Source organism: Lissotriton vulgaris, chromosome 2_1 (assembly GCF_964263255.1).
Source record: "Lissotriton vulgaris chromosome 2_1, aLisVul1.2, whole genome shotgun sequence".
Classification (NCBI taxonomy): domain Eukaryota; kingdom Metazoa; phylum Chordata; class Amphibia; order Caudata; family Salamandridae; genus Lissotriton; species Lissotriton vulgaris.
Genome location: NC_141687.1, coordinates 1066278855 through 1066305767, shown reverse-complemented (window position 1 = coordinate 1066305767; position 26913 = coordinate 1066278855). Strand labels below are relative to the sequence as shown.

The window sequence follows — 26913 nt, the reverse complement described above, 5'->3', positions numbered from 1 at the left end:
TAACATACTTTCGTGTGAATATGCTCCCGCAGCTTGTAGCAGGATGGCATAGGCCACAACGCCTTCCTGTATGTTCCTGCGATGAGTCTTCTGCACTAGCCACTTTACACATCGTATTAAATTGCCCTACATGGGTTAACCTGTGCCAAGAGTTTATACGCCCTTTATTTGCACATTTGAATTTTAAAAAAGTGAGACCTGCGCTTTTATATTTACAGTTCATAGAAAACTTTACTGTTTGTTGGTAGGTGGCAAGACTTTTAATAGCTGTGTATTTTGCCTATGCTTGAGATTGAATTGTATAATATTTACCTAATGATATGATTTGTAGCTCTCATTATTTTCGTACGATTGTCTTTGGCAATCATACAAGTACAGTAAATACAATCGAATAAAGTAATTATTGACTGAATGGTCTGAGATCGAGAATGGGCAGCGGGGATCCAACTTTTTGGGGGATAAGGAAGTATAGTGAATATACTCCTGTCCCCTGAAATTCTTGTTGAACTGGTTCTATTGCTTCCTTTTGTAACATAGTTGTTATCTCTTGTTGCAGAAGCATTTGATGTTGTGTGGACAGTTAGTGTTTGCGAGGTGGGGTATTTGGAGGCGTTCTTATGAGCTACACACACTAACCATGTTGGATAATGTCCAAGACCCATTGGTCTATTGTGATCGATTTCCAATTGATGAGAAACTGTACATGATGGCCCCTGACAGGTGTTAAGCGGTCTGGGGGAATGGTAAGAAAGTCATTGCTCGTTATTGGCATTTGAGGAACTGGTTTTGCTTCCTCAGCCTCTTCCTTTAAAATTGTTTCCTCTATAAGAACCTCTGTAGAAAGCTCTAGATGTAGAGGTTTGTCCTTGATTTTTGTACTGTGACCCAGAGGTGTCTATGGTAGCTGTTTTTGCACCTTGTTTGAAATTGGACATTGGTAAAGAACCATGGTACGTGTTAGTTTGTGGGGCTCACATGGATTTTGCTACCTCAGTGTCCTCCATCTTTTCAAGGACTGTGTCCACTTGAGGACTGAAAAGATGTTCTTAATTGAACGGGAGATTTAGTATGGCTAGCTATACCCGAGGCTTAAATCTTGACACCTTTAACAATGCGTGTCTACGTAATAGGATACTGGTGTTAACCCCAGCAGTGCGGTTGGCTGCATCCAGTGCACATTTAAAAGAATTGTTGGTAATACGTTTACCTTCACTTACAACTTCTTGACCCCTTTTTCTAAGCTCCTCTGGAAGGTGTTGAGAGGAGCCCCTCCATTTCGTCCCAGTGGGCTCTGTCATATCTTGCTAATAGAACCTGGCTATTGGCTATATGCCAATTATTAGCTGCTTGTGCAGCAACTCGTTTACCAGAGGCATCTATGAGCTTAGACTCTTTTTCTGGAGGTGCAGCATCTCCAGTTGTTCGGGAGTTAGCTCTTTTCCTTGTATTTGATTCTACTAGAGAGTCCAGGGTCAGTTGTTGACCTCTACTAAAAATGCGGTCTGCTGGTGCTGCTTTGTACTTTTTGTCAATGCGTGGAGCAATTATCCTCGCTTTGACTGGATCTTTAAAAGTTTTGTCTGAATTACGTGTCATACCCTTGAGTAAAGGTAAATATTTTAACCCTCTCTGTGCATTAGACAAAGTCTCAAACAGAAAATCCTCTTGTATTGAATGGTTATATAGAGGACCTGATGGAAGGTGGCTGCACGTGCTATTAGGTCCTGATAAGCAGAGGCATCATCAGATGGTGATGGGCAATTGGGATATAAGTCAGGGTCAGTGTCAGCTTGGGGCTCAATACCATAATCATCCCAGGCATCCCCATATTTTATATCATCTGGGATATCCTGATCTTCCTCTAGTAATGATTGAGGGGATGTGTATCCTGCCTCAAGACAAATGTGGTGAGTGAGATGGGGGAGTAGGTGGCGGAGGAGGTGTTTGTGGTATAGGTGGAATGGGAATATGCAATGGACTAGTTGCAGCAGCCTTTATTTTCTTCTGTACAGGTTGAACAGGAATGTCCAATGCCTCCTTAAAACTCGATTGCTTCTTAATGTTTTGGTGTTTGCATAATTATTTTCTTAGTTCCAGGCTGAATTTGCAGTCTTTATTGTTTCAGATAGAGCTTTTGATGAAATTGCTCAAGAAATGACTCTGGAGGAGATTTCGGACTGACAACGAAGCATTTCAGTGGTTAAAGCTTTACTTTCGATGGTGGAACATTTGGTTGCGAAATAGAAAGTCTCTGTTTCAGTGCTGAGACCGAAGAACAAGGTGTGGTGGCCTCAGATATAAAAAAAGGTGGAGCCCCTGACTTAGGCCAAACTTTCGGAGCCGAGCCAGAGCACGGGGGTTTCGAGTCATGTTTTCGGTGTGCACCATGGCTTGTCTTCAGTGGTGGCCCATGAGCAGGTTTTCCAGTGGAAGCCCATGGTTTGGGATCAAGGGTAGAAGTACTCACTGTCTGCGCTGGTTGAAGAATGGTAGAGTCATCCTCAGATTGAGATTCAGAATCATGGATGGAAAGCGAATTTTCCTGTGCTGCTGAAGCTTCTTCCGCCTCCTCTTGTCGACTGAATATGTCTGGAACATCCTCCGCTTGTCTGGGCTGCATTTCCTGTTGTCTCGTACATTGGTCCCGAAGAGTCTTTTTGGACCAAAAGGATTTGCAGGCCTCACAACTTTCTTCTCAATGCTTGGACGAGATGCATGTTGTAAAAGGGATGTTGGTCGGTGGGAGGGCATTTGGAATGACACTTCAGACAGAAACGGAATGGGCTGCGTTCCATCAGCACGTCATTCTCCGAGAGCGTTGGAAATGGAGAAGTTTTGCCTGGTCGGGCGGGGCCCATGGGTAGAGAAGGTGAGCCAAAGGCCCGCCACAGAAAGGGTGAATGGAATGCAATAGTAGACCTATCGAGACAATAACATTGAAAGATATAAACGGACCGAAAGGAACCCAAAGGAGTCGCAAACCGGAGAGCAAGATACTATATCCGAACCAGACGGTAGAAATAAAAACAATCTGAACATGGCGTTGATGACCATGCACTGTATTACCAAGAGGAGGAGTCACACAGCCTCATGACTTGAAGAAAACATCCTAGAACAAAAACAACTTTTAATCCTCCGACCCCAGCACTAGATGTTCCCGAAAATTGTCTGAGCAGTGAGTTGTGTGTCTGCCGAAGTTCAAAGCGCCAGGATGCCCTCTGGGTGATAGGTTGCGCTTTATAAGTATACAAAATAAATAAATAAATAAATAAATAAGATGGCGGAATTATACAAAGCATATGCACCTACAGCACACATGCTTCAAACACACAATTTAAGGTGGTGTCTGTATTCTGGTGCATTATGGTTTCAGTGGCAGTACAAACAGTTACCTCCAAACCGGAACCCTTTCTTTGAAGAAAAACAACTTGTGAAGTTCTGAGCCCAACATTAAATGGCAGGAGTGTGCAAACACACCATCCTCGTGTACACATGCTGCAAACCATCAATTACAGTGTAACATAACAAGAGTTTGAAGCAAAGTTTCAAACTTTCTATGGTAATTTTCACTTTGCATTTATGGTGAGAACTATTTGGTAGGTTGCCATACATAGAAGTGTTGAACGAGCTGAAGAGGAATTTGTAGGAAGTAAACATGTGTGGGAGGTTTGTAGTGTAGACAGAGGTGTCCTGAGAACAGTGTGGCATGGGGCCTTCATACAAGTAGTCATCGCTAGAATTAAGGTGCAGAGACACATACAGATGTTTTGTAGGACAAGACGTTTTAAGAAACTTTGGTATCTAGGTCGGAGGATCATGATTGTATCAGGTTTTACGAGGTGCACCTATTTGTTGATAATGAGCTATAGTTCTTGGATTTAAGGGAGAAAGTAGCGGCGTGGTTAGAGAGGGTGTCAGATGAGAGGCTAAGGAAGAGCTAGGATGGTACAAGGTTAAGAAAAGAGGGAGCAGGAAAACCTTTCATGAGAGTTTTTTGAGTAGTAAAGGCAAGTGATGAGACTAAGTGTATTGAGAATATGCCAGTTTTGAAGAAAGGGGTAGAGAAGAGGACAGAGGTCTCAAAACAAGGATGGGGCTTTAACCCCTTCCACGCTCATGACGAGCTCAGCTCGTCATGAGGTATGCCTGTCGTACGCTCATGACGAGCTGAGCTCGTCATGTAACGCGGTAATTCCGAATCTTTAGCGCACAGCGGTAAAACGCTTAGCGCGGATGGGGTTAAGAAGATTGTTGACTACTGTGCCAAAGGTAGAGGTTTTAAAAGTGTCTGGATGTTAATTATGTGACCTACTTGCATTAAGGATATGGTTTAAGGAGCAGATGTGATCTATTTTACATGTGGTGCAAAGGGTAAAGTTTCTCCACTGTAAAAGAAAATAATCCAGTAACATGATTATTTTGAAAAAGCTATGCACGTATGCATACATCACACACTGAACAAGTTAACATGATGAACCCTTAAACACCCAATCATATGACGTAATCAGTGACCCAAGACACCATTTAATTCCTCAAACAGCTTTTAATGTTTACCAACCAGTTTACAAACACTAAAGACGAGCCCAGAGTCACAAGAGGTGGGAGGAGGAAGAGGAGAATGTGGGCAAGGGGGACCAGATACAAGCAGGCACAGAGGCAGATCCTGAAGGCTGCATATTTTGCCAGGGCCCTGGGATCTGTGGAGGAACTGGGAGCTGTAGGAGAAACGTGTCAAGGCTTTCGGAGAGTAAATGTCTCCCTCAAATAACTCCTGAGAGCGGGCGTGGGACTAGGAGGTCTCACTAATCTTCAAGGGATGAACAAGTACAGAGAAAGAGTAAGCCCTCAACTTCCATGGCAAGCAAAAAAAAGTTGTTCATCCTCTGCCCCTATCTACCAGGTAAGAGGTACAGACCAACCCACCACTGGAAGCAGGGTGAATGAAGGGCACTCCACCACAAGACAACACTGACACAGGCACACATGGAAAACAACTCTCAGCCTCTCGTCTCAAAAGCAAAGAAAGGGGAATACAATAATAACAGCGAGGTTCAGCACCATATTAATCATCCTCCTCGACTTGATCACCCCAGCCCCAAGAATGTAGTAATGTTTGGGAAGGCACGCAGTGGGCAGTGGAGGGGCAGCCCTCCCTGCAGGAGGCAGCATTGGTCAGTCCAGTTAATGCCACATGCTGTACAATGTGGCTGGCTGTGGTAGCGACACAAAACAAACAAAATGAAAACAGAATTCAAATTATGTTGGGCACCGGACAACTACTGGCCCAATTATGGTACACTGGCTGAGTGGCAGTAATGAGGATTCATAAAATATAGGGATGGCAAAAGTCCACAAGTAAAGGTTCCACCCACGTTTACAAGGCTCCAACCCTCTGTACGACAAATTTGCCATCCATCTCAAACAGCTTTAGCCAGTTTGTCAATTGCCAGCAGCTTTGCTCCTACACAAACATAGCAATGTCTCTTTGGCGGGTGTTTTTGTACCATTTTCTTTAGTGTATTACATTTGTCAACAGCAACAATAATTAATAGTCAATAAAAAAAGACTATAATATATAAAAACCCGCACTCCAAGTTGTAACTGAACTCAGGGAAGTCCCCACTGAAGAAACGGGTGTCTTTCTTAACTTTAATGCATACACCTGCATCCCATGGCTCTCACAACCAGCCCTAGATGACGGGATATGCAAGTCCATTTATTTGAGTTTTTCCCTGAAAATCAGTCTTTATTGCAAAAGTTTAAAGATCTCCAGAATAGTCCATCCTGTGGAAACCCAGAAATTATTTCACTTGGAGCAACGCATGAAAAAATAAGCGTGTTTCATCCTTTTTGCATGTAAAAATCAGTAAAAAGTTTTTATCATCTCATTTAAAATGAAAAAAAATATTTAAATACTTTGTTAAACTCTAGGGAAAAGATAGATATGTACTGATAGTGTTTTTTCTCTTTGTCTTAAGTTAATAAAAGCATCACTTGTCCAGTTTGAAAGGCAGGAGTACCAAGATCTACTTATCTGTGTCCAGACTGTACTAGAATTGTTCCACAGTTCCACACTAGAATACAGTGATCCAGAAATCACGCACTCATAAATAAGTAGTGTATCCATATGGGTGGTCATACAAGGGGCAATGGTGGCCGCCATCTAAGAAGGCCATTTTTGGAGCCCACAATTGGAAGCCATCTTGGGACACTGTTGGCAGTTTTTTTTGCCAGCCATATTTCCGTCTATGGTTGCAACCATGTTGGGGGATATTTGGCAGTCATGTCACGCAACTATGTTATGGGCAATCTTGGGAGTCATACTGGGCAGCCATATTGGCTCTCTTCATGGGTCAGGTGTCTGGGTCTTCCATTCGTTTGTCCCAAAGTAGAAAGATCACTGTAGATCTGTAACTGGCATGCACTTCTCTGCTCACAGACATTGCAGGTTCTCTTGGCACTGATGAGAAGAATCCAGCCTAAGAAGGTGAGGTTTTCCCAGGACAACCAGGGTAGGAAGCACCTTACGTAGAGGGGGTCTAGATGCAGTCTGTGTTGCATGCTCGTCATTTCATAAACTGCGTGTAGCCTTCAGCTCCGGTCACGATCACATCCATCCAGATCCTCATGGCCTCTGCTGAAGGGGCTACCATGTAGTAAAGGCGGTCATGCGTCTTGACACAGAAAGTGAGCGCTGGATTTGGGCTCTGCAGAAGTGACAAAAAGACAAAGGATCAGTATTAATTCCACAGGGAAAACGGAGGTGGCGGAAACAAGGACCAATTCTAAGGCACAATATAGGATCACTGCCTGCCAAAGCAATCTTTATATGACCGGGGTGCTTTCACAGCATACTAAGGAATTGTGTGAGCGAGAGTGAGGGAGTGTGAGCGAGTGAGAGTGTGAAAGAGTGTCTGTGCACATGCGCACACTGTGAGAGCCACTGGGGAAAATGGTGTGCTATAGTAAATATACATTTGAAAATGGAAGGATGTAAAAAAGTTAAAAAATATAATCGTGTGAACTCATGAGAGAATAGACAAGGCTGTGTGCTCGTTTGAGAGGCGTTTGTAGAAACACAGATGTGAGTGTTAGCATTTGTGAGAGCAGCATAACTTCAGATTAAGTCACAAACATCTATCTAAAATAGATACATTTGTTGTTTTGCTGTGTGTGTGCTTGTTTGTGTGTTGTGTTTGTGCGCACTAAGCGGGGGTATTCCCAGTATAAAGGAGAAGAAAGCAGCCAGTTAGAAACTGGCTACGTACAAGCCTCCAGATGCACTTGAAAATGGTGGTGGGTGCGCTTTAGGACATAATAAGGGTTTAATTGTTTTTTTTACAGGACCTCAAGTAGCCGGAATATGGAGCCTTGAGAGTGGAGCCCTCGTATTTCTAGGACTTGTGGAGCAGCTCACGTTTAAGGACGTATGCAACTGCTACAGGACACTGGCTCCTCTCTAGCACGCAAGAAGTGCCAATGTCTACGTATGGGACACCGGTCAAATGTAGGAAGACATTTGGCAGAACAGTTTGTCTGGAGCGCTGACTGCAATCGGATTACATGCTGTTAAATTTCAATTACTATGAGGGAGACCTCAGCACATGGGAGAACCTCCCCAATGAAGAGCATGAGCCTCCAAAGTAACCAACCTCTTTCCGGAACTGAGCAGGAAGGAAATCTGAGATCTGCTTCAGAGAAAGGAGATAAAGTCTGTTAACAAGATGAGAAAGGAAACAAAAAGTGATGGGAGACAAAGGGAAGGTCGTGAAGAAAGGGGAACAGGTGAAGGGGACAAAAAGACAGAGCAATGGAAAGAGATGAAAACATGGACAGAGGTGACAGGAACAGGACACAGGAGGCGCAAGACTGATTCAAAGTCACAAGAGACAATCTTCAATCAATGCACACTCCACACACAAAATGACAAGCCCTTCTGAAATTGAGTAGGAGCTATTAAAACTGCTAGGGTAACATTTTCTATTTGTGAAGTTCTCTTTTGAGGCGTGCTTTGATTTAAAGAGGATATGTGAGAAATGCACTGTCACTTAACCTGCGTGTAAAGTGGAAGGCTACAAAAGCCTTTGTATATCTGTCATTCGGCGTGCTCATCCAGTTACCTTAATGCACATTACAGACACTATCACTACGTCGATACGACCAGGCCAAGTACCTTGACTCGGCTTTGGTGCCCAAATTACTAAGAAAGGGCTTAGAACTGTGGGTCGTTGAAATGTAAGTTTTGCCTGCAAAGTTCTGTTAAGTTAAAAAACTTTGTAGTGGTTAAGTATGGAACATTTGACAAAATTCTCCTTTCTATAACTTTTTTGGGCAAAAATTATTTTTTGCAACAGCATTATCGACAATTAAAATCTTTTCCCAGACTTTTTCGCAACTAAAATTCTGCAAGTGTTGGAAATACTACACATCATGTAAACATCTGAAGTAACTGACACAAATTACGCAGAGTGATAAACTGATAAATGTGCAAGGTTAAAGTAATGGGTCAAATTGGTCCTGAGACCTCTTAGTGCAAAGACAATGGTGACCTACATCTGGTGATCACTAACTAAGTTTGAAAAGGAAAATTATACTTGCCCTGTAAGCATCTGTTCGTAGCGTGTAGTGCAGTAAATTCACATGCTTAGCACACTCCTGCCATCTAGTGTTTGGTTTGGGCATTTGCAAGTTGTCTTTCTGCCAAGAAGTCTGTCACGTCATGAGCTATTTATTGTGCGACTCCTGCTCTTGGAATACAATACGCATGGGCACTAATTTCATGTTAGATTGCTTTTGCAAAGCGGGTGACAGAATGTATGGAGTGTCAATCAAAGTATGGTGCGTGAAGTGCAGTGAAATAAAGAATAGTTAACAATCAAACGGTCCGGGAAGGAGAGCGGGGACATGTGAGTCTACAGCACTAGCGGGGACATGTGAGTCTACCGCACTACAAGCTAAGAACAGATGCTTGCAGGGTAAATAGCAGATCAGATTAGTAGCATGTGTGGCTTTAGATGCACATGCTTAGCATTGACTGTAAAGCAGTGTCCTCTGGATGTGGTGCCTAGGGTGTGGGTGATGCAGATCTCTAAAACGTGCCATGTACCATGTAAAGACGTCCACACAATAGTGCTTGGTAGAAGTGTGTGGTGTTGACCAGGCAGCTGCATCGCAGATATCTGCTCGCGGGTTGTTTCCTAGAAAGGCCATGACTGCCCCATTCTTACAAGTGGCGTGCCCCCTTTGGTGAAGCAGGTAGAATTTTTTTTGTTTTACGATAGCAGATTTGAATACATGTAGCAAAGCAACCGTGGTCACTTGCGGTACTGATCTGCAAAATACCTGCTTCCCAACAGCTAGCTACTATTTCACCATATGCCTTGGCCTGTACTAACACTAAACCTTCACAGTGACCCTCTTCTTGGGGCCATTGAAACGTGAGGCAGTCTCTCAGGGGGCAAATATGAAGCCTTGCATGTGGAACAGTAGAGATGCAGGAGAACATCACCGCTAAAAGGCACATGATAGTCCACACCGTAAACTGACGACTGGGCTATAAAAGAGGGAGCAGTTGCTGAAAGGCTGTGAGACGCTGCTGGACTGAGTAGGCTTTACCCAAGACTGTGGTCAATACTGGGCGCGGCCACGATTCTGCGCCTGTGCGGCCGTTTTGAAGAGTGGGCGGGTTCATGATGGCCCCGAGCCGTCATCAGCACACGCCCACCGTGATGCATGACGGCCGGGGGCCGCCATCAGCATGCAAGGGGTTAAAGGGTGAAGGTAGGACTTGGTGGTATTTATGGTGAACTCCAAGCTGTGAAACAGGAACACCACTGTTTGTGAGCTAGACACTGCTGCTTGCTGCTGCTCTCGATAAGCCAATTGTCAAGGTAGGGACAAAGTGAACGCTTGCCCTTGACAAATGCATAGCCACCACTGCAGGGCACTCTGTAAACACTCTTGGAGCTGTGGTGACTAAACATGAAGTTTGCTGAATTGCTAGTGTCCACTTACCTCAAAGCAAAGGTACCTTCATGCCAGATCCCTAAGCAGCAGTGCTCTAGCTTAGCTTAGGACTTCCTTTGGCACCATGACTGAGTAATATGGGCGACAGGGACTTAAGGTACACTAATGATCCTGGGCGTGGTGTGAGTGGACGACTGGTCTTTGGCGCTAGGTTGAAATCCTCTCTCTCTTCATGGTTGGACTTGCTTGAGGACAATGTCTTCGGATAGGGTGGTGGTTGTGCGTCTGGGAGACCAGACATGCCGCCGTCTTCCTGTTCTTTGGAACAGAGGGTCTTTTCTTCCCCAATGATATCCAGGGTCTCTGAGATACTCTGCTGGCATATCCTCTGGTGAGCCCTGCGACGATGCCTTGAATTATTGATGGCATTTTGGGATCTGAAGGAGTGGCACGACAGACAGGAGGCGTTGTTGTGCTTGGGTGTACAGGCACAAGTTGCACAGGCATGATGGTACACTTACGGATATTTTAGATGGCAGCAAGGGCAAATCTGACAAGGGTGTCCATTATATCACCAAAGCAGCATCCTGTGATGAAGGACAGGAGTGAGTTCTTGGCCTTGCACGTTCTCCACGTCCCAGGGCATCTATAGTCTTCAGTGCTGCCAAAGGTGTTCAAATGTTGCAGAGCCAAATTACTGGGGCTTGCACAGATCCAATGCAACACAATTGAGAACGAGGCAGAAAAAAACATGCTCAGTGTATTGCCAAACCCAATGGCGGAAAAAAACACATGGAGTCGGTGCCCATATGCAATGAATACCAATGCGAAAAGTCTTCTTTGAAGAAAAACAACTTGCAAATGTCTGAGGCCAACACTAGATGGCGGTAGTATTCTAAGCATGTGTATCTACAGCCACACATTGAGTTTCTGGAAGAAAGAGTTGAGAAGCCTGTCTCTCCACACATGGGAACATCTGTGCAACATGCAATGTTCTCCCAAAATGTATATTGTAATAGATGTTTTCCAAATACTTCATTAATATTAACTTCTTGGACAAACATCACAGCTTATTTTATGCTTTGGATCAATTTTAGAGGACTTCCTTGCAGAGTTGATGATTCATTACTAGGCCTGGCCTGCATTGTTTTACATAGCTTGACAGCATGGCCCTTATATTGCATTCCTTCTCTTGAACCATTTGCTTTAACTTGGATCCAAAGTTCCAATGTGTGAGTTTATGTTGTATACATGTTGATTGACCCGGGGTTTGGGCAAAACACATGTGGATGCAAAATACAAGTGGGCTAATGACTTGACATAAATTGCGATAGAAACATTTTAGTGGCACAGATTCTCTGATGCAGGAATGAGTGCTGAGATAAATACAATGGAGGCAGGCATTGCAGGCCTAGATGTATGATATTCTATTTACAGGGACATGACACTTGTTCAGTCAGCAATTCCTTTACATTTTTCTCTGATGGAAGCTGCAACTGAAGACAAAGTGCTTGAATAGACAGTGATGACACCAACCGCTGAAGCATGATTCCAGAGATAAATTCTCAGAGGAAGGCATTATTCCATGGACCACACATCCAATCCGGTATCATTCCTGAATATGTCTGCAGGCACGATACCCATGATCTGTGGGACCTATCACAAGCACATAATTAAACAACAGGGGGTGATGATGGACAGAGTTTCTGAATTAAGCAGAATACTCTCACCCAGTCAAGAGATCAGGGCTTAATCCAACACCGTTTTTTAGCTCACTGCACCATCCCAGCTCAGAACCTGGCTATATGCAAATTAGTCTGTCCCTGGCCCAGTGTATCATGGGAACAGGGCAAACCAAACTACCAAGCCAATTGTTTCACTGGGAAGGAAACAAGCTACCGGGGACCGGTTTCTGGCATTTCAGCCGTCTTCGGCCCGGCTTGCTTGAATCCTGATGGTGCAATGAGCTAGGGACTCACGTCTGAGTATACCCTTCCACGCTTATGGTGGACAAAATAATTAAACAACAGGGGGTGGTGATGGACAGAGTTTCTGAATTAAGAAGAATACTCTCACCCAGTCAAGAGATCAGGGCTTAATCCAACACCGTGCATATAGCCAGGTTCTGAGCTGGGATGGTGCAGTGAGCTAAAAAACGGTGTTGGATTAAGCCCTGATCTCTTGACTGGGTGAGAGTATTCTGCTTATTTCAGAAACTCTGTCCATCACCACCCCCTGTTGTTTAATTATTTTGTTCACCATAAGCGTGGAAGGGTATACTCAGACGTGAGTCCCTTGCTCATTGCACCATCAGGATTCAAGCAAGCCGGGCCGAAGACGGCTGAAATGCCAGAAACCGGTCCCCGGTAGCTTGTTTCCTTCCCAGGGAAAGAATTGGCTTGGTAGTTTGGTTTGCCCTGTCCCCATGATACACTGGGCCAGGGGCAGACTAATTTGCATATAGCCAGGTTCTGAGCTGGGATGGTGCAGTGAGCTAAAAAACGGTGTTGGATTAAGCCCTGATCTCTTGACTGGGTGAGAGTATTCTGCTTAATTCAGAAACTCTGTCCATCACCACCCCCTGTTGTTTAATTACTATCACAAGCACAGCATCTCTTCTATGGAGAAACAGTTGAAGGCCGAAAAGATGCACTGTGGAGGCAGGATAAAGGGCTGAAGCAGCTTCCTATGAGGACTTACTCACAGGCGTTATTATGGATAGATGATTGAAGTAGATTTCTAAAGCACTCCAGGTATTCTCCAGCTGGAGACAGTGGAAAGCTAGCCCAGTTAGAGCACACCAAAAGAGACATAAGTGGGTTGAGAAGAGCCAGGTTTTTAACGTGGTGAAATGCTTTGTGATGAGAGGTTTGAAGAAAAGTTTAGCAAAAAGGACAACAATTCCAAGATTCATAGCTTGTGGGGTCGTGGTACAGGACCTCTTATGGGAGCAGTATTAGAGGCAGAAGGGCCATGCTGTGGACTGATTGGTTAGGGAGAAAGTATAGTCACTTCGGCAGGAAGCATTGGGGTAATATCACTAGCAGAGGAATACTCCTGAAAGCATTGTTTAGGTACCTCGATTTGCCTGGCAGCAATTAATGTTTTTCATAATTCTGATTGGCAGATTGCCTCACACTTCTGTTCAGTCAAATATATTCAACCATTAAAACAAGGGCACTTCTATAATGACTTGGCATAACTTGATTTTAAGTCTGCTTAAACCTAAAAAAAAGATAAATCACTAGCCACTACACACGTTTAGAAAAATGCATGTCTGAGGTAGTTATACGTTTATATACTTCCAATTGCAACTCTAACAAACATTCAGCTATGTACAAACACACAAAAGCGCCTCCAAAATGTAGTGTTAGAACTTTTCACAAACATGGACACAGGCAATTCTACATACAGTCCCATACAAACATGTCAAAGACAGACCTACATATACAAGCATATAACTCACTAAATGTTCACATATACGGGCTGCACCAATAAGTGCACACATTTATAGGAATACAGAGAAATGTGTACATTCATATAGAGAGAGGACACAGAAGCCCGAATCTTAGAATGCTGAAACACACCTGAAGCACTGAAGCACAATATAAAAAATATGAACACTAAATGCATATGAACAAGGCATTAAGACAGAGACACACCGTTGCAGATCAAAAAGGAAACGGTCTTCAAGCGGTTCCGTTGTAAATCACAGACAAACAAAACGCAAACATCTCCCAGGTTCAGAAAGGCACCTGCATGCAGAGCAAACCATGCAAGTACCCACAGAGTACTGTAAATAAAGGAATACCATGTGCAAAATGACAACACACCATTTGCAGCAAAAATCAAACACACTCTCAAACACAAGTCAACAGACAAGCATTGTGACACATAACCAAGCGGTTGCAAACAAGGGCAATTGCTGCCAATTCCTGTTCCACAGCTTCACAAACAACTTTGCTTCCTCCACTAAAGGTCATGCCCCCCCCCCCCCCCGCACCCCACCAGCTGAATCGACCACTGTCACAAGGGACGGAGCAGAAAACAGGTAGAGGGTTCCCACAAACATTTTAGCATTATGAACTAGAAGGGAAGCAAATTGATGCTTCCGTGGACAACTGGGAATAAACACAGAAACGATTTACAACTCACAGCAAAGTCAACACACCAGGAGGCAGGAGGGGGCTGTGGAAGGGACCAGAAAAGGTAATAGGGTAAAAAGGCTGGACAAGAGAAGGGTGAACAGCATAGGGAGGAGTAGTGATGGTGGCAGCAGTGTCAAAATGGGCTCAGCTAGGAAGGAGAGAGGAAGCAAAGAGTGTAGAGGAAAAGGAACCAGCAGCAAGGCAGAGGGCTATGGAGGTAGAGAACCCGTACCCTGGGATACAGAGGACTAACTCATGGATATGAAGAGTTAAGAGTCAGAGATAAATATGAAAGAAGGGAATGTTGATGAAGGGATCTGCCACCCAGTGACTCTGCCAAGGGGTCTGGTGGTACCTTATCTTAGCAATTACAACTATGCACCCTGACTTGTCTCATAACAAGTCTACCTGCTGCCACAACATGATCCACTGCCAAATCCACTTCAAAGTTTGTCACTGCCTCTTTGGCTCACTTTGCCCTGTTTGAACGCACATTACACAGACCACCTCCTGCTGTTCCCACGTCTGGGCATACCCTTCCCACATAGGCCAAACAAATCTGGGTCAAGCTATCCTGGCTGATGACGGCTGATAGTCAGAAAGCGGTCCTAGGATGCTTGATTCCGGTCCAGGGAAGACATGGCTTGGCAGTTTGGGCTGGACTGTTCCCGTGAGGCACGGGTCAAGACTGATTTGCATATTGCCATTTTTTAACTGGGGTGGCGTGGTGAGTAAAATAACGATGGATTAAACCCAGATCTGTGACTGGGGGTGAATGTTTTGCCAATGAGCAACATTCCGTCCATTATCTTGTGTGTTTTGCTGTTCAGAATTAGCCGCCTAGTATTTGAGACACAACTGTAGGAAAGTGCCCTTTTTGACATGGTCATCACTATTTTTTGCATGGAAGTGCACTGGGTTCAGGTCCCCAGTGCCAGACCTCTTTCCCTAAAACGGTGCAAATGTATCTCAATCAGCAATACCTTTAGCAGCCCCTGAACGTTCCTAGTAAATGGTACCCCTGGTACATAGGGCATGGGGTACTAAAGAGGGTTCCTAAGGGCTGCAGCATTAATTGTGCCACCCTAAGGGACACCTCACCAAGCACAGGCAGACTGCGTGACTTGGTGCAGATAAAAGAGAAAACACGATGCCCACAGACACTGCTTGCAGCCTGGGTAAGTCACCCCTACAGAAGACCTTACAGTCCTTAGGCAGGGTGCACCAGAGCGCATGTGTTGACATATCTGCATGAGCAGATATGCCCCTGTGCTGGTCAGTTCAATTGCTGCGAGTACAAGTGACCAGGAAAGCTAATATAAGTACATAGGCTGGACATTGGTCAAAATGAGTTCCCCAGCTACATGACGGCTTCACAGAAACTCAAGATGTTTGGTATCAAACATCTCATATTAATAAACCCTCACTGATTCCAGTGATAGAGATTTATTATTACATGTAAATCAAAAAAGGGGGAGAGAGAGGTCAGGATAAAGAGGACTCAGCCTCCTTTACTCAATCAAACAAACAAGAAGAGTCCCTCTGTGCTGGATGGGCTATCTTTACATTATTCTTTATAGTTTAGGATAACAAAGAGTTTTCTTAAAATAACCCTCACCTACCAAATGTCCCATGGTTGCATTCTTCATCATAGGGTTCTTCCCATCCCGCTGCGGGATAGGGTGTGCTGCGACCGAATAAGATGTGGGAGCACTTAGTGAGTTGAATACTATAACATGATAGTTGGTATACAAGTGGGAGGGTCTACTCTAGGGTTAAAAAATACCTGGCTAAGTAGTAACTAAATATTTATTCAATCCTCTTGCTGGTATTGTTAAAAATGGTGCAAGGAGAGGCACACGTCTATGTGTGTGTTTATCTCAAGGTCAACATGATTTCAAGCCATTACCCCCAAGGCTTTTCGTCAGGAACACAACAATGATCCCTAGTACTACTCCTATTATTGACACCAATTAGGTCTTCTTAATAAGTATTAAGGAAAACATACATACAATAAGATACCCATGCACATTTTGCCTGCTCTTCTGAGCCGCGGGCAGGCAAAATGTGCACGGCAAAGGGAGTAGCTTTGAAAACGATGTGACTACAAGCGTCCCTTCCCCGGTTGAGGTCATGGGGCCAGATTTAGGCTAATAAGATATCTAAAAAGAAAAAAAAGCAATTGGGTATCCTATTATATGTATGTACCATCTATCACTTTATAGTATTCAACTCACAAATTGCTCCCACGTCTTCGTTGGCCTCAGAACACACAGTCCCGAAGCGGGATGGTAAGAACCCTATGAGGAAGCATGCACCCATGGGGCATCTTGAAAAATATTAGTTTTCATAAACTATAAAGAATAATGGAAAGACAGCCCAACCAGCACAGAGAGATTCTTCTTGGTTTTATTAATACATGCACACAGAGGGCACCTTAGAGGGGCCCCCTGAAAACCTACCAACTACTAATGTGCTAACTGACTGGTCCTCGCCAGCCTGCAACCACAGATGAGTTTCTGGCCCCCAGGGTTGAGGGCTTTTGCTCTCAGGCGGTCCGGAACAAAGCCTGCTCGGGCAGATGGTGTTTACCCCCTCTCACAGGATGATCTGAAAATTAGCATTCCAAGGCAAGGAGCTTCAAAGAGGCCAAAGCCTTTGTTATGCAAATCTGGCTTCCCTCACAGGAGAGGATGCCGAACCGTGTTCACCTTTAGACAATTTCCCCCCTTAAGTTGGGCTACCTGAAGTGAATATGAAAATCAGGCATCTGCTATCTTTGTGATGGCTAATTTAGGAACTGTGGGAAAGGGTTAGGCCCACTTCCCAGAGGAAGTGGTCATATAAGAGGCGTAGTGAACCCAGGGGTAAGTAACCCATTGGCTAATACCCTACACTCCCCAATGCCCCTAAATACAATATTTAGGCAGTCCCTGGCACCAGAAAAGCAGATTCCTGTCAACCGTAGAAGAATGAAACTGAAGAATCGAAGAATCGCAAGAAGCAAGGACTGTGGATAGAGACCTGACTTGGCGCCAACCATGCCGGCTTGCCTCCTGTTCCTGACAAATATGCAATAAAGTGGTCTAGTCCTGTATCTGTAGTGCCTCCAAAAGCCTGAAAGGACTGTCTACCTTCAACATAGACCATGAACTCCTGTGGAGTAGCAGAGCTGCTTCCTTGCATCCTGCAGGGACTTCCGAAGAACAGTGAGGACTCCGGACCGCCGCAAACGCGACACCGGAAAGCACCACTGCACCTGTGCCCCCTAGCCAGAGATGAAGTGGGCCACCATTGCCAGGATGTCCCCCTACCCTGCAGAGACAAAGCCCCTTTGGGGTTTGTCCACAGTGGACTCGCCGACGCTGCATGCAGTTTCTTTGTGCAGGCCCCTCTACTGCAAGTGTCTCCGGTGATGAAAACCTGACGCCTAAGAACACCAGGAGATTGGTTCCCCTAAGTAGCAGTGAATTGCCCGAATGCTGTACATGTTTTTTCCCATGGGATAACATTCGGAACCCAATGCTGAAAAGCACCTCTGCACTTGGCCGCCCCAGTGTTGCCTGATGTGACCTGTTGGTGCTGACTTGGAACTTGCCCCATACTTACTTTAAAACCAGGACATTTCTCCCGTAAATCACTGCGAAGTGTCCGAAATCAGTACTGCAAATGCTACTAACCAGTATGCATCTGTTCTTGGCATGTAGGGCTGCTGACATTCATATCTGTGCATAGATCGCCGCCTAGTGTTGGGTCCGGATGATTGCACATTGTTGTCCTGGAAGAGTCTTCGAAGTATCACGAGATAGGTGGCTCCTCCCCTGGACTACAGTGCGCAAGGGCATCGCCTCCATCCCCAGATTGTTTTTAGCCATTGGCAGAGATGGAGTGAAGAATGTGAGTGATGACCATGCTATGAGCATATACATATATACTTATGAATGAAGTACTGCAGCTGCTACAGGCGCCGGGGAGGAGGGTGGGCGATATGAATGTCAGCAGCCCTACATGCCAAGAACAGATGCATACTGGTAAGTAGCATTTGCAGTTCGAGCCATGTGGGCTGCTGAATTCATATCTGTGCATAGAATACATAGCAGTCCCTCCATTAGCGGCGGCCGCCCGTGCCAGCTGCAGCAGTCTGAAAAAGTGTTTTTAGAACAGCCTGACCAACAGCTGCCTGCTGTTTGGAATGCACGTCTACACAGTAGTGCTTAGTGAAAGTATGTGTGGTAGACCATGTGGCTGCTCTACAGATATCTTCTAAGGGAATGTTACCTAGGAAAGCCATAGAGGCCCCTAACTTCCTGGTGGAGTGAGCCCTCGGTGGGATAGTGAGAGTGCGCTTAGCTTTAGCGTAACAGATCTGAATGCATTTTACTATCCACCTAGCGATCCCAGCTTTGGAGATAGCGTTTCCCTTGTGGTGTGTGGCAAAAGCAACAAAAAGCTGCTTGGTTTTGCGAAAATCTTTTGTCCTGTCTACATAGTACATCAAGGCCCTCTTAACATCAAGGGTGTGGAGCATGCGCTCCGCCAGCGTCTCTGGGTTTTGGAAAAACACCGGCAATTCAATTGTCTGGTTTATGTGGAATTGTGATACCACTTTGGGTAGGAATTTAGGGTTAGTGCGGAGCACCACCCTGTTCGCATGTACCTGGAAGAAAGGTTCTTGGATGGTGAGCGCCTGCAGCTCGCTAACCCTCCGTAGCGATGTAATTGCTACTAAGAACGCAACCTTCCAAGTCAGAAACTGAAGCTCACAAGAGTGCAGTGGCTCAAAGGGAGGACCCATCAGCCTTGTAAGAACCACATTGAGGTTCCATTCTGGAGCTGGTGGGGTCCTTGGTGGAATGACCCTTTTGAGTCCTTCCAGAAAGGCCTTGATAGCAGGGACCTTAAAGAGTGACAGGTGTTGCCTATTCTGGAGGTATGCTGCCATAGCAGACAGGTGAATGCGGATGGAAGAGTACGCCAGATTGCATTGATACAAGTGGAACAGGTAACAAATGATGTTTTGAATGGAAGCATCCGGCGGGTCAATATCGTGGTTAACACAGTAGATGACAAACCTCTTCCATTTAGCCGCATAACAAGCTCTCGTAGTGGGCTTCCTTGCCTCCCGAATGATGTTCATGCAATCGGGAGGAAGATTGAGGTATCCAAACTCTAGGACTTCAGGAGCCAGATCGCTAGGTTGAGCTGTTGCGGATCTGGGTGCTGAATGTCGCCATGGCTCTGCGTCAGAAGGCTGGGAGTGAGATGGAGCCTCTGATGCGGCACCACGGACAGTTCTAGAAACGTGGTGTACCATGGTTGGCGAGCCCACGTCGGAGCAACCAGGATGAGAGTCATCGAGTGCTGCCTGAGCTTGCGTGCCACCAGCGGTATCAGAGTTATCAGAGGTGCTGAGGTGCTGGGGGAAAAGCGTACGCAAATCTGCCTGACCAGTTCATCCACATCGCATTGCCCTGTGATTGCGGGTGTGGGAACCTGGCGGCGAAGCTTTGGCATTTTGCGTTCTCCTTTGTGGCGAACAGGTCTATCTCTGGATGACCCCACCTTTGGAAGTACGGTTGGAGTACTGATGGATGTATCTCCCACTCGTGCATTTGATGGCTGTGCCTGCTGAGCAGATCCGCCATTTGATTGTCCTTGCCCGGGAGATGCTCTGCCATGGTCAAGGTCAAGTGCTCGCCTGACATAGGACGGCTCCTTGGGGGTATGTCCAGTGGAATGGAAGTAAGCTCTAGACAGTACCCGTACTGGATAAGAGACCTCACCCACCTGTCCGTGGTGATGGACTTCCACGCTGGCAGGAACTGCTGGAGTCTCCCCCCGACCGGTGTTGTATGGTCGGGGGGCAGTGACAAGACGTCACTGTTTGTTGGTGGTGGTGGACCTGGAGCTATTGTTTCCACGTCCCCTGCCCTTGACGTTATTGCCTCTGTAACCACCTCTACCCTTGTTGTTGTACGAGGTTTGGGTGTTACTCTTGTAATATTGTGTGGACTGCGATGCCTGACCCCTTGAGGTGCCTCTGGAAGTGGAGCGGCGAAAGGAACCACTCCGAAACTGCTGACTTTGTAAGGCCCCCATAGACTTGGCAGTTTCCGTATCTTTTTTCATTTTTTCCAGGGTCGCGTCCACCTCAGGGCCAAACAGGTGGTCAGGGTTAACTGTTTGATTCAGTATTGTAGTTTGGATGTCGGGTTTGAACCCTGAAATTCTAAGCCAGGCATGGCGTCTAAGCAACACACTGGTATTGATAGCCCTGGAGGCTGTTTCTGCCACATCCAGTGCACATTTGATGGATGCATTCGTAATGAGTTTTCCTTCCTGAATCAGCATCCCTCCTGCCTCCTTGTATTGGTCAGGCAAGTGTTGCAGTATGGCCTCTAAGGTGTCATAATGGGCCCTATAATAACGTGCAAGTAGGGCTTGTGTGTTAGATATTCTCCAGATATTAGCTGCCTGTGCAGCAATCCGTTTGCCTGAGGCCTCAAAGATCTTGGACTCTTTGTCTGGGGGAGGAGCGTCACCAGTAGTTTGAGAGTTCGCCCTCTTCTGAGCGTTGGAAACAACCAAGGAGTCCAATGGCAAGTGTCCCTTGATATATGTAGGATCCGTGGGCGCTGCCTTATATTTCCTGTCGATGCAAGGGTTGACCACACGCGCCCGGGTGGGCTCCTTGAAGACCTCTGTTGCATGTTTAAGCACCCCTTTAAGCATCGGCAGCGTTTTGACTGACTTTTCAGCTACAGAGAAAGTGTCAAACAAGAAGTCCACATCCACGGGGTCCGAGTGCAGCTCGACGTCGTGGTTAGCCGCAGCTCTCTCGATCAGAGCGTTAAAGGCCGCTGAGTCCTCAGTCGGGGACGTTTTCGCCGCAAAAAGTTGCGCGTCCTGGCCCGACTGCGGGTCCTTTGGGTCGCCTCCGGCTGACCAAGGTTCGTGCTCCTCCTCCGGATCCAAGTACGCCGGATAGTTGTACTCGGCGTCTTCCTCGTCCGCATCGCCTGCGGCGGAATGCGTTGGCGAGTGTCCTAGGGCTTGTGGGGACACAGGTTCCACCAGCACCGAAGATTCCGCAGAGTCCCTTTTGTTTTTGAGAGGGATCTTAAAATGTTCCAACGCCGGCTCCGTCGTGATCTTCCTCTTGAGGAGAGACAGTTTCCCGGTGTTGGCGTCGATGATTACCTCACGACGTTCCTCTTCAGCAAGCGGTTGGAGCCGAAGCTTCGACACCACCAAGGCAGCTTTCGGTGCCAATACCTCCTTCGAGGGTCCGCCCTGTTTCGGCGCGAAGGCCTTCGGTGCCGACTTGGGAGGAAGGGTGAAACGGATAGGCGTTTGCTCCTTCGCAGGCTTAGGCGTGAGCTTAGGTGTCACAGTGCCCGGAGCGGGAACCACACTGTCCTTTCGTATCCGCTGCAGGGATTCCGCCACCTTCTTCGTCAAGGCCGGAGAGGGCTTGACCGGCTCGAGCGACTTCTCAGCGTCGAGAGCCTGATCACCCGCAGGCACCTTCTTCGGGGCCGACGCCCCATGCCTATGTGCGTCGTCGCCCTGACGCTTCTTCGGGTCCACAACCCCTTTCGGAGCCGACGCAGCCGCGTCAGACGATTTCGCCTTCGGCACCGACCCCGAGGGCTTCGGGTCGGCCATCTTGGCGTGGCTCTTCGAGTCGGCCATTTTGATTTTCTTGGCAGTTGACGCCTCCAGAACCTTCTGCACCAGCGCAACTTTCACTTTCGGTTTCGCATCCGAGGGTGCGTGACCAGTTGGCTTCACTTTCGTTTTCTTCAACGTAAGTGGCGGCTCATAAATGTCCGTGACCGGGCCCGGAGGCGGGGACGTAGGACTCAGAATTAGATCTTGGGTAAGGCCCGAAGGCGATCCCTCGACCTGGGCCGTATGAAGGGGAATAACCCCTGAGTCTGGTTGGGGATGCTCCTCCTCCGAGCTATCCCCCATAGTGGCAAAAGCCTGATCGTCGTCCCCTACCTCGTCGGTGACTTCGTCAAAGTTCTCCTCACCCGCGTCGTAGGTCTCCCCCTCGGACGCGGGACTAGAGCCCGAACCTTGCCCGTCGTCTTCTCCCTCGACAGATTCCTGGAATATGTCGTCTGGTGGGGGCGCCGCAGTCGATAACCTAGCCTGGAGCCTATGGGCCCGACGAATCTTCAAAGTCTTCTTGCACCGGAATTTCGAACACGCCATGCAGCTGTCTTCGTGGTGATCCGGTGACAAGCATGTATTGCACACAGGGTGCACGTCGAGGTGTGAATATTTGGAGTTACACACCGGGCACTTCTTAAACGGAGTTCGCTCCATAGCAAAGTGTAGTGTAGGCCTGTCCGCGCCGAAAGCACGTGGAAGGGCAGCAAGAGATCGGAGCTGAGAGTCAGAAAAGAAACTCGTACGCAACTATACCGACGCCCAGCCTAAAGACCTTTTGGTCTCGATTAGAAGTTGAACAACTATCGGTTCCGACAGAGGGAACCGAAACACATCCGAACCCAATGGCGGAAAAAAACAATCTGGGGATGGAGGCGATGCCCATGCGCACTGTAGTCCAGGGGAGGAGCCATCTATCTCGTGATACTTCGAAGACTCTTCCAGGACAACAATGTGCAATCATCCGGACCCAACACTAGGCGGCGATCTATGCACAGATATGAATTCAGCAGCCCACATGCCTCGAACATGTGTTTCCCTCATAGGATGACATTGAGGCCTGATGCTAAAAATCACCTTTGCACCGGTCTTCCCCAGTGCCGCCCGAGGTGACCTGTTGGTATTGTCTTGGACCTTGCCCCATACTTACCTTAAGTCCTGGAAATTAGTCCTGTATGTCGCTGTGAAGTACATGTATGCAGTTTATGTACCGTTGCAGAAATTGCAATAAGTGTCTATTTTTAATACTGTAAAAATTCATAACTCGAAATGTACTTACCTGAATTTGATGATCTTGGTGCCTAAAGTTATATAAAGATATATGTTATTTTTATCGATTGGTGTGGACCTCCTTATTGTGTCATGTGTATCATTTATTGACTGTATGTATGCATCAAATGTCTAACACTCCTTTGTGATACGCCGAAGGTTGCTCAACCACACTGCCTCCTAAAAAGAGCACATTGGGATTGCTAAAGCAAGCCCCTGTCCACTCATAAAGGAAAACCTGGACTCTTTGCACAGTATACCTCTTTTTGGTATACTACAGAAAGAGCTAGCGCCCTACAACAACATCAAAAGTTAAGAAAAAAATATTTTAAAAAATCACCCTGTGGCCATTCAGTTGACACCCGTCTACAACCAAGTCCTTCTCGTGGCACCATTCTACGGCTTTTGAGAAAATCCTTCAGGTTGTTTGTTGAGTTTCTGCATGAATTTGGCTCAACCTACTATCATCAAGCTCATTGTCAACTTGAGGAAGATGAAGTAGTCATCTGTAAAGGCGCAAGGGCTATCTAGCTGCAAAATGTTTGCTACAGGCAAGTAACAGTTTCTTCACAGGGTGGCAGTTTCAGCCTTTTTTCACTGCAAAGCTTCTCTGTGCACTCCTGATCAAAGGTTGTACCAACTATCATTGGTTTGTTGGGCATCATTTTGTTTCTGGAGTCCCCTGTCCCTACTGCAGTTTTCACCTACAAATCCACTCTACCTGTGGCTCTAATGTAAGAAATCCCTTCTCCGAGAGGATGGAAAAGGTGCTTCACATGGGATGAACAAATATTGCTCTACGCAGATGACATTCTGCTGTTCAACTTTGCAGACCTGTGAAAGTTATTTTGAAGGCTAAAAAGCATATTTGACACCCATGGAGAGTACTTTGAATTCTGCATTAACTTGGCAAAATCCCTGTATCTTTCTATTTCTATCAGCATGGGTCAGCTTCTGATAGAAATAGAATGGAAGATTTATATATCTTGACATTTACAACTCCACAGATCCCTAAAAACATTACAACAAGTTGGGTCCTCTCCTACAGAGCTCACATACAGAAATCTCACAATGGAGAAACCTCCCCCTGTAACTATTGAGAAAGGTTCTATTTACAAAATGATTGCCCTCTCAAGATTTATGTACATCGTTCAACACACCATAGGCTATCCCAGAACGATTCTTTACGAAACTAGGTAAGCTAGTTACATCACTACTCTGATACATTAACGTGCCTAGGATCATGCTTTCGGCTCTACAGAGCAACTCATTTGATGGAGTCATTGGACTACCCAACATTGGGAGATACTAGGACAAGTTTTGGTGGTGAATGAGTGTCATTTCGCTCCTCAGGTAAAAACAGTAATACAAATAGATCAGCATGCCCCAGTAGAAAGAGTACACTTCTAGGAGGCAATGCTTAGAATGACCTCCCACCAGCAAGTGGACTAATGATAAACATGTGGTACAGCATTAACAGGGACATAGGATGAAGAGTCCATTGATGCCTTTGGGTAAGACTGAGGCTACCTGAATAAACTTTGCTGGGGGGAGGAGGGGTGCGAAAAGGTGGGTTGACATTGGTATATCCACATTAGGAGAGATTTGGCTATAAACTGAGATTATAAACTATGACCGGCTGCAGGCAGAGTACTCACAGGATGGGTTGCAAACATATGGGTACAAAACGGATCAGGCATGCACTAAAATACTGCAAGTAAAAAGACAGTCATTTCTGACAAATAGGCTGTTGGAGACCATCCTATCTAAAAACTGATACCACTGATAAACTGGAGGCAGACATAAAAGATGACTGGCAGCAGCCATGAGGCACCCAAGAAAGATGCCTATAAGATCTGAATTTCAACTTGTTCAATTTCCTGGCAGAAGGAGAAACTCATGTAGCAACTATGAAACTGTCCATGATTTGGCCCTTATTGGGTACCAGCGGTAAAACTGATGCATGAAGCAGTGTCACTGGAGGCGCATGCAATAATATGGGGAATGGGGAGGGACCGGATGTTAAATTAAGACAAAAAATTGACTCAATTTGGGCCGGATAGCTAAAAAACAGAAGCTAGAGCAACAACAGTGTAGCCCAACAACACCAACATATGAAGGATGGATCCCCAACAGACTAGTGAATGGTAGCAGAAAGGGTGGTTTACCAAAGGAGTGGGTGTCCACATTTCTGCAAAGAAATAGGGTGCTTTTTAAGACAGCATGGACCTCTACCACTGCAGAAAGTAGGGAAAACCATGGGGAATGACAGAAAGGGAGGCACAGGGTAACTAGGATGAGAAGAGTCAGTCTGATACATTCATCAGTGGGAGGAGTTGAAGGTACTAATGGGTACAGTATGAAGCAGATAATAAAGTGGACCAGATCGAAGTGAACGAACCTGACATGGCAGAGGATAAGTCAAAAGGCACCAACAAATATAACTGAATTGTAAAATGATTTGTATTTTCAGGTGTGTGAAATTACAATTAAATAGGTCTTATAAAAATTTGTGAATAATCTGAGCCAAGCATATCTTGGAAATAAACACCGATTCAGGAAACAAAATAGGAATATACACGCACATGACAAAGCTAGCCTTTGCTTGACGTCAAAGGGAATATCTGGTAACTGATGTGCTACTAAATGTAAACCCATTGTGTTCCAACGTGAATCTATCACAAACTCGGGATAGAAAATCTTTCAGTTTCTAATCCCAGCCTTTTGCTACTGTGTGAAATATCCACTTGTTTCCAGGTAGCACCTGGGCCATTGCGTTCAGCACCTGCATGCTTCGTGGTAAAATCACGTTTTATTTCCCCCTCAGTTGATTTCCTAGTTGAGGGCATAGAATCAGGGACCTCAATTTATAAAGGTGTTGCAGGCTGAGCAGCAAGGATCAGAGCATAAGAAAGATAGAGCAGAAGACAGGAAGTGACAGAAGGAAAACAAATCAATTACAGAACCATTGGGCTGTACTATGGTACACATAAAGGAATGGTGAGGATGATACTTCATTATAGGATTGGCACCGGAATGGTTGGGCAGGACGGGGAAGGGGCAATGACGGGCAAAGGGACGGCAGGAGGGCAGGGGAAAGGCAGGACAGGCACAGGAAAAGCAGGGCAGAGGATACATACATTTGCGAGGCTCAGGTTGAAAATCCCTTTCTGGAAAGAGAGAAGACACCAGCCAGGGAGAGAATGAGTAAAATGTCGGTGTAAAAGTGGTGAAAGAAATAGAATGTGTTGAGACCGCCGCAGAGGGCTCTCACGCCAAGGTCTTACTTTCGCTGCGCTCCGGAGGTGGTCGTAGTAAACTTCCTCAATAGCCTGAAAATAGATCACCCCCTTCAGCTTTGACTCGTGTTTATCTGTTCATAACAAGAAAAAAACAAGCAGTTAGAACTAGTGGGGGTCACAGGTAGGCACTTGAATATAAAGCAAGCAGTCAGCACCATTATGCATGAAGAGTTACTCAGGAATATAGCAAGCAATCAATATTAGATTTTACAGGGATACTTCATTTATAAAGCGATGTTGCCTGTAGGCATCTGGGTACTAGAATTATACAAAGAAGCACAACACAGAAGCAGAAAAGAAAAACAGTCAGAAAAGCAACTCTAAAAGGAGCACAAAGAGAAAAGAATAGAGGCTGCATCAATAATCAAGCACTGGCAAAGCAATACATCTGAAGTTGGCTGCTGACCTTTTGTAATTGTTTATTTTGCTTATGAATAATTTTTGTACACAGGTACGAAATGTAAAAGAAGTATCATCTAAAAGTTAAAATATGGAAAATGTTACTTATCCTGTAAGCACCTGTTTGTGGCATGTAGTGCTGTAGATTT

The 26913-nt window shown here is 45.8% G+C and overlaps 1 protein-coding gene across 19 annotated transcripts in view; it reads right to left on the bottom strand.

The window, feature by feature from the left end:
- Positions 1 to 4523: 4523 nt before the first annotated feature.
- The window catches only part of PHLDB1 (pleckstrin homology like domain family B member 1), a 437675-nt gene continuing 415285 nt past the window's right edge, over positions 4524 to 26913 (bottom strand). For 9 of the 19 annotated variants that reach the window (XM_086956721.1, XM_086956728.1, XM_086956718.1 and 6 more), the window contains 4 exons: positions 26351 to 26436; positions 26204 to 26233; positions 7653 to 7691; positions 4524 to 6707 (listed from right to left, as the gene is read on the bottom strand). In XM_086956721.1, the coding sequence (XP_086812847.1) occupies positions 6567 to 6707; positions 7653 to 7691; positions 26204 to 26233; positions 26351 to 26436 (296 nt within the window). In that variant the 3' untranslated portion in view covers positions 4524 to 6566. The remainder of the gene's footprint in view (positions 6708 to 7652; positions 7692 to 26203; positions 26234 to 26350; positions 26437 to 26913) is intronic. The other 10 variants (XM_086956734.1, XM_086956729.1, XM_086956723.1 and 7 more) reach the window with 4 other exon arrangements.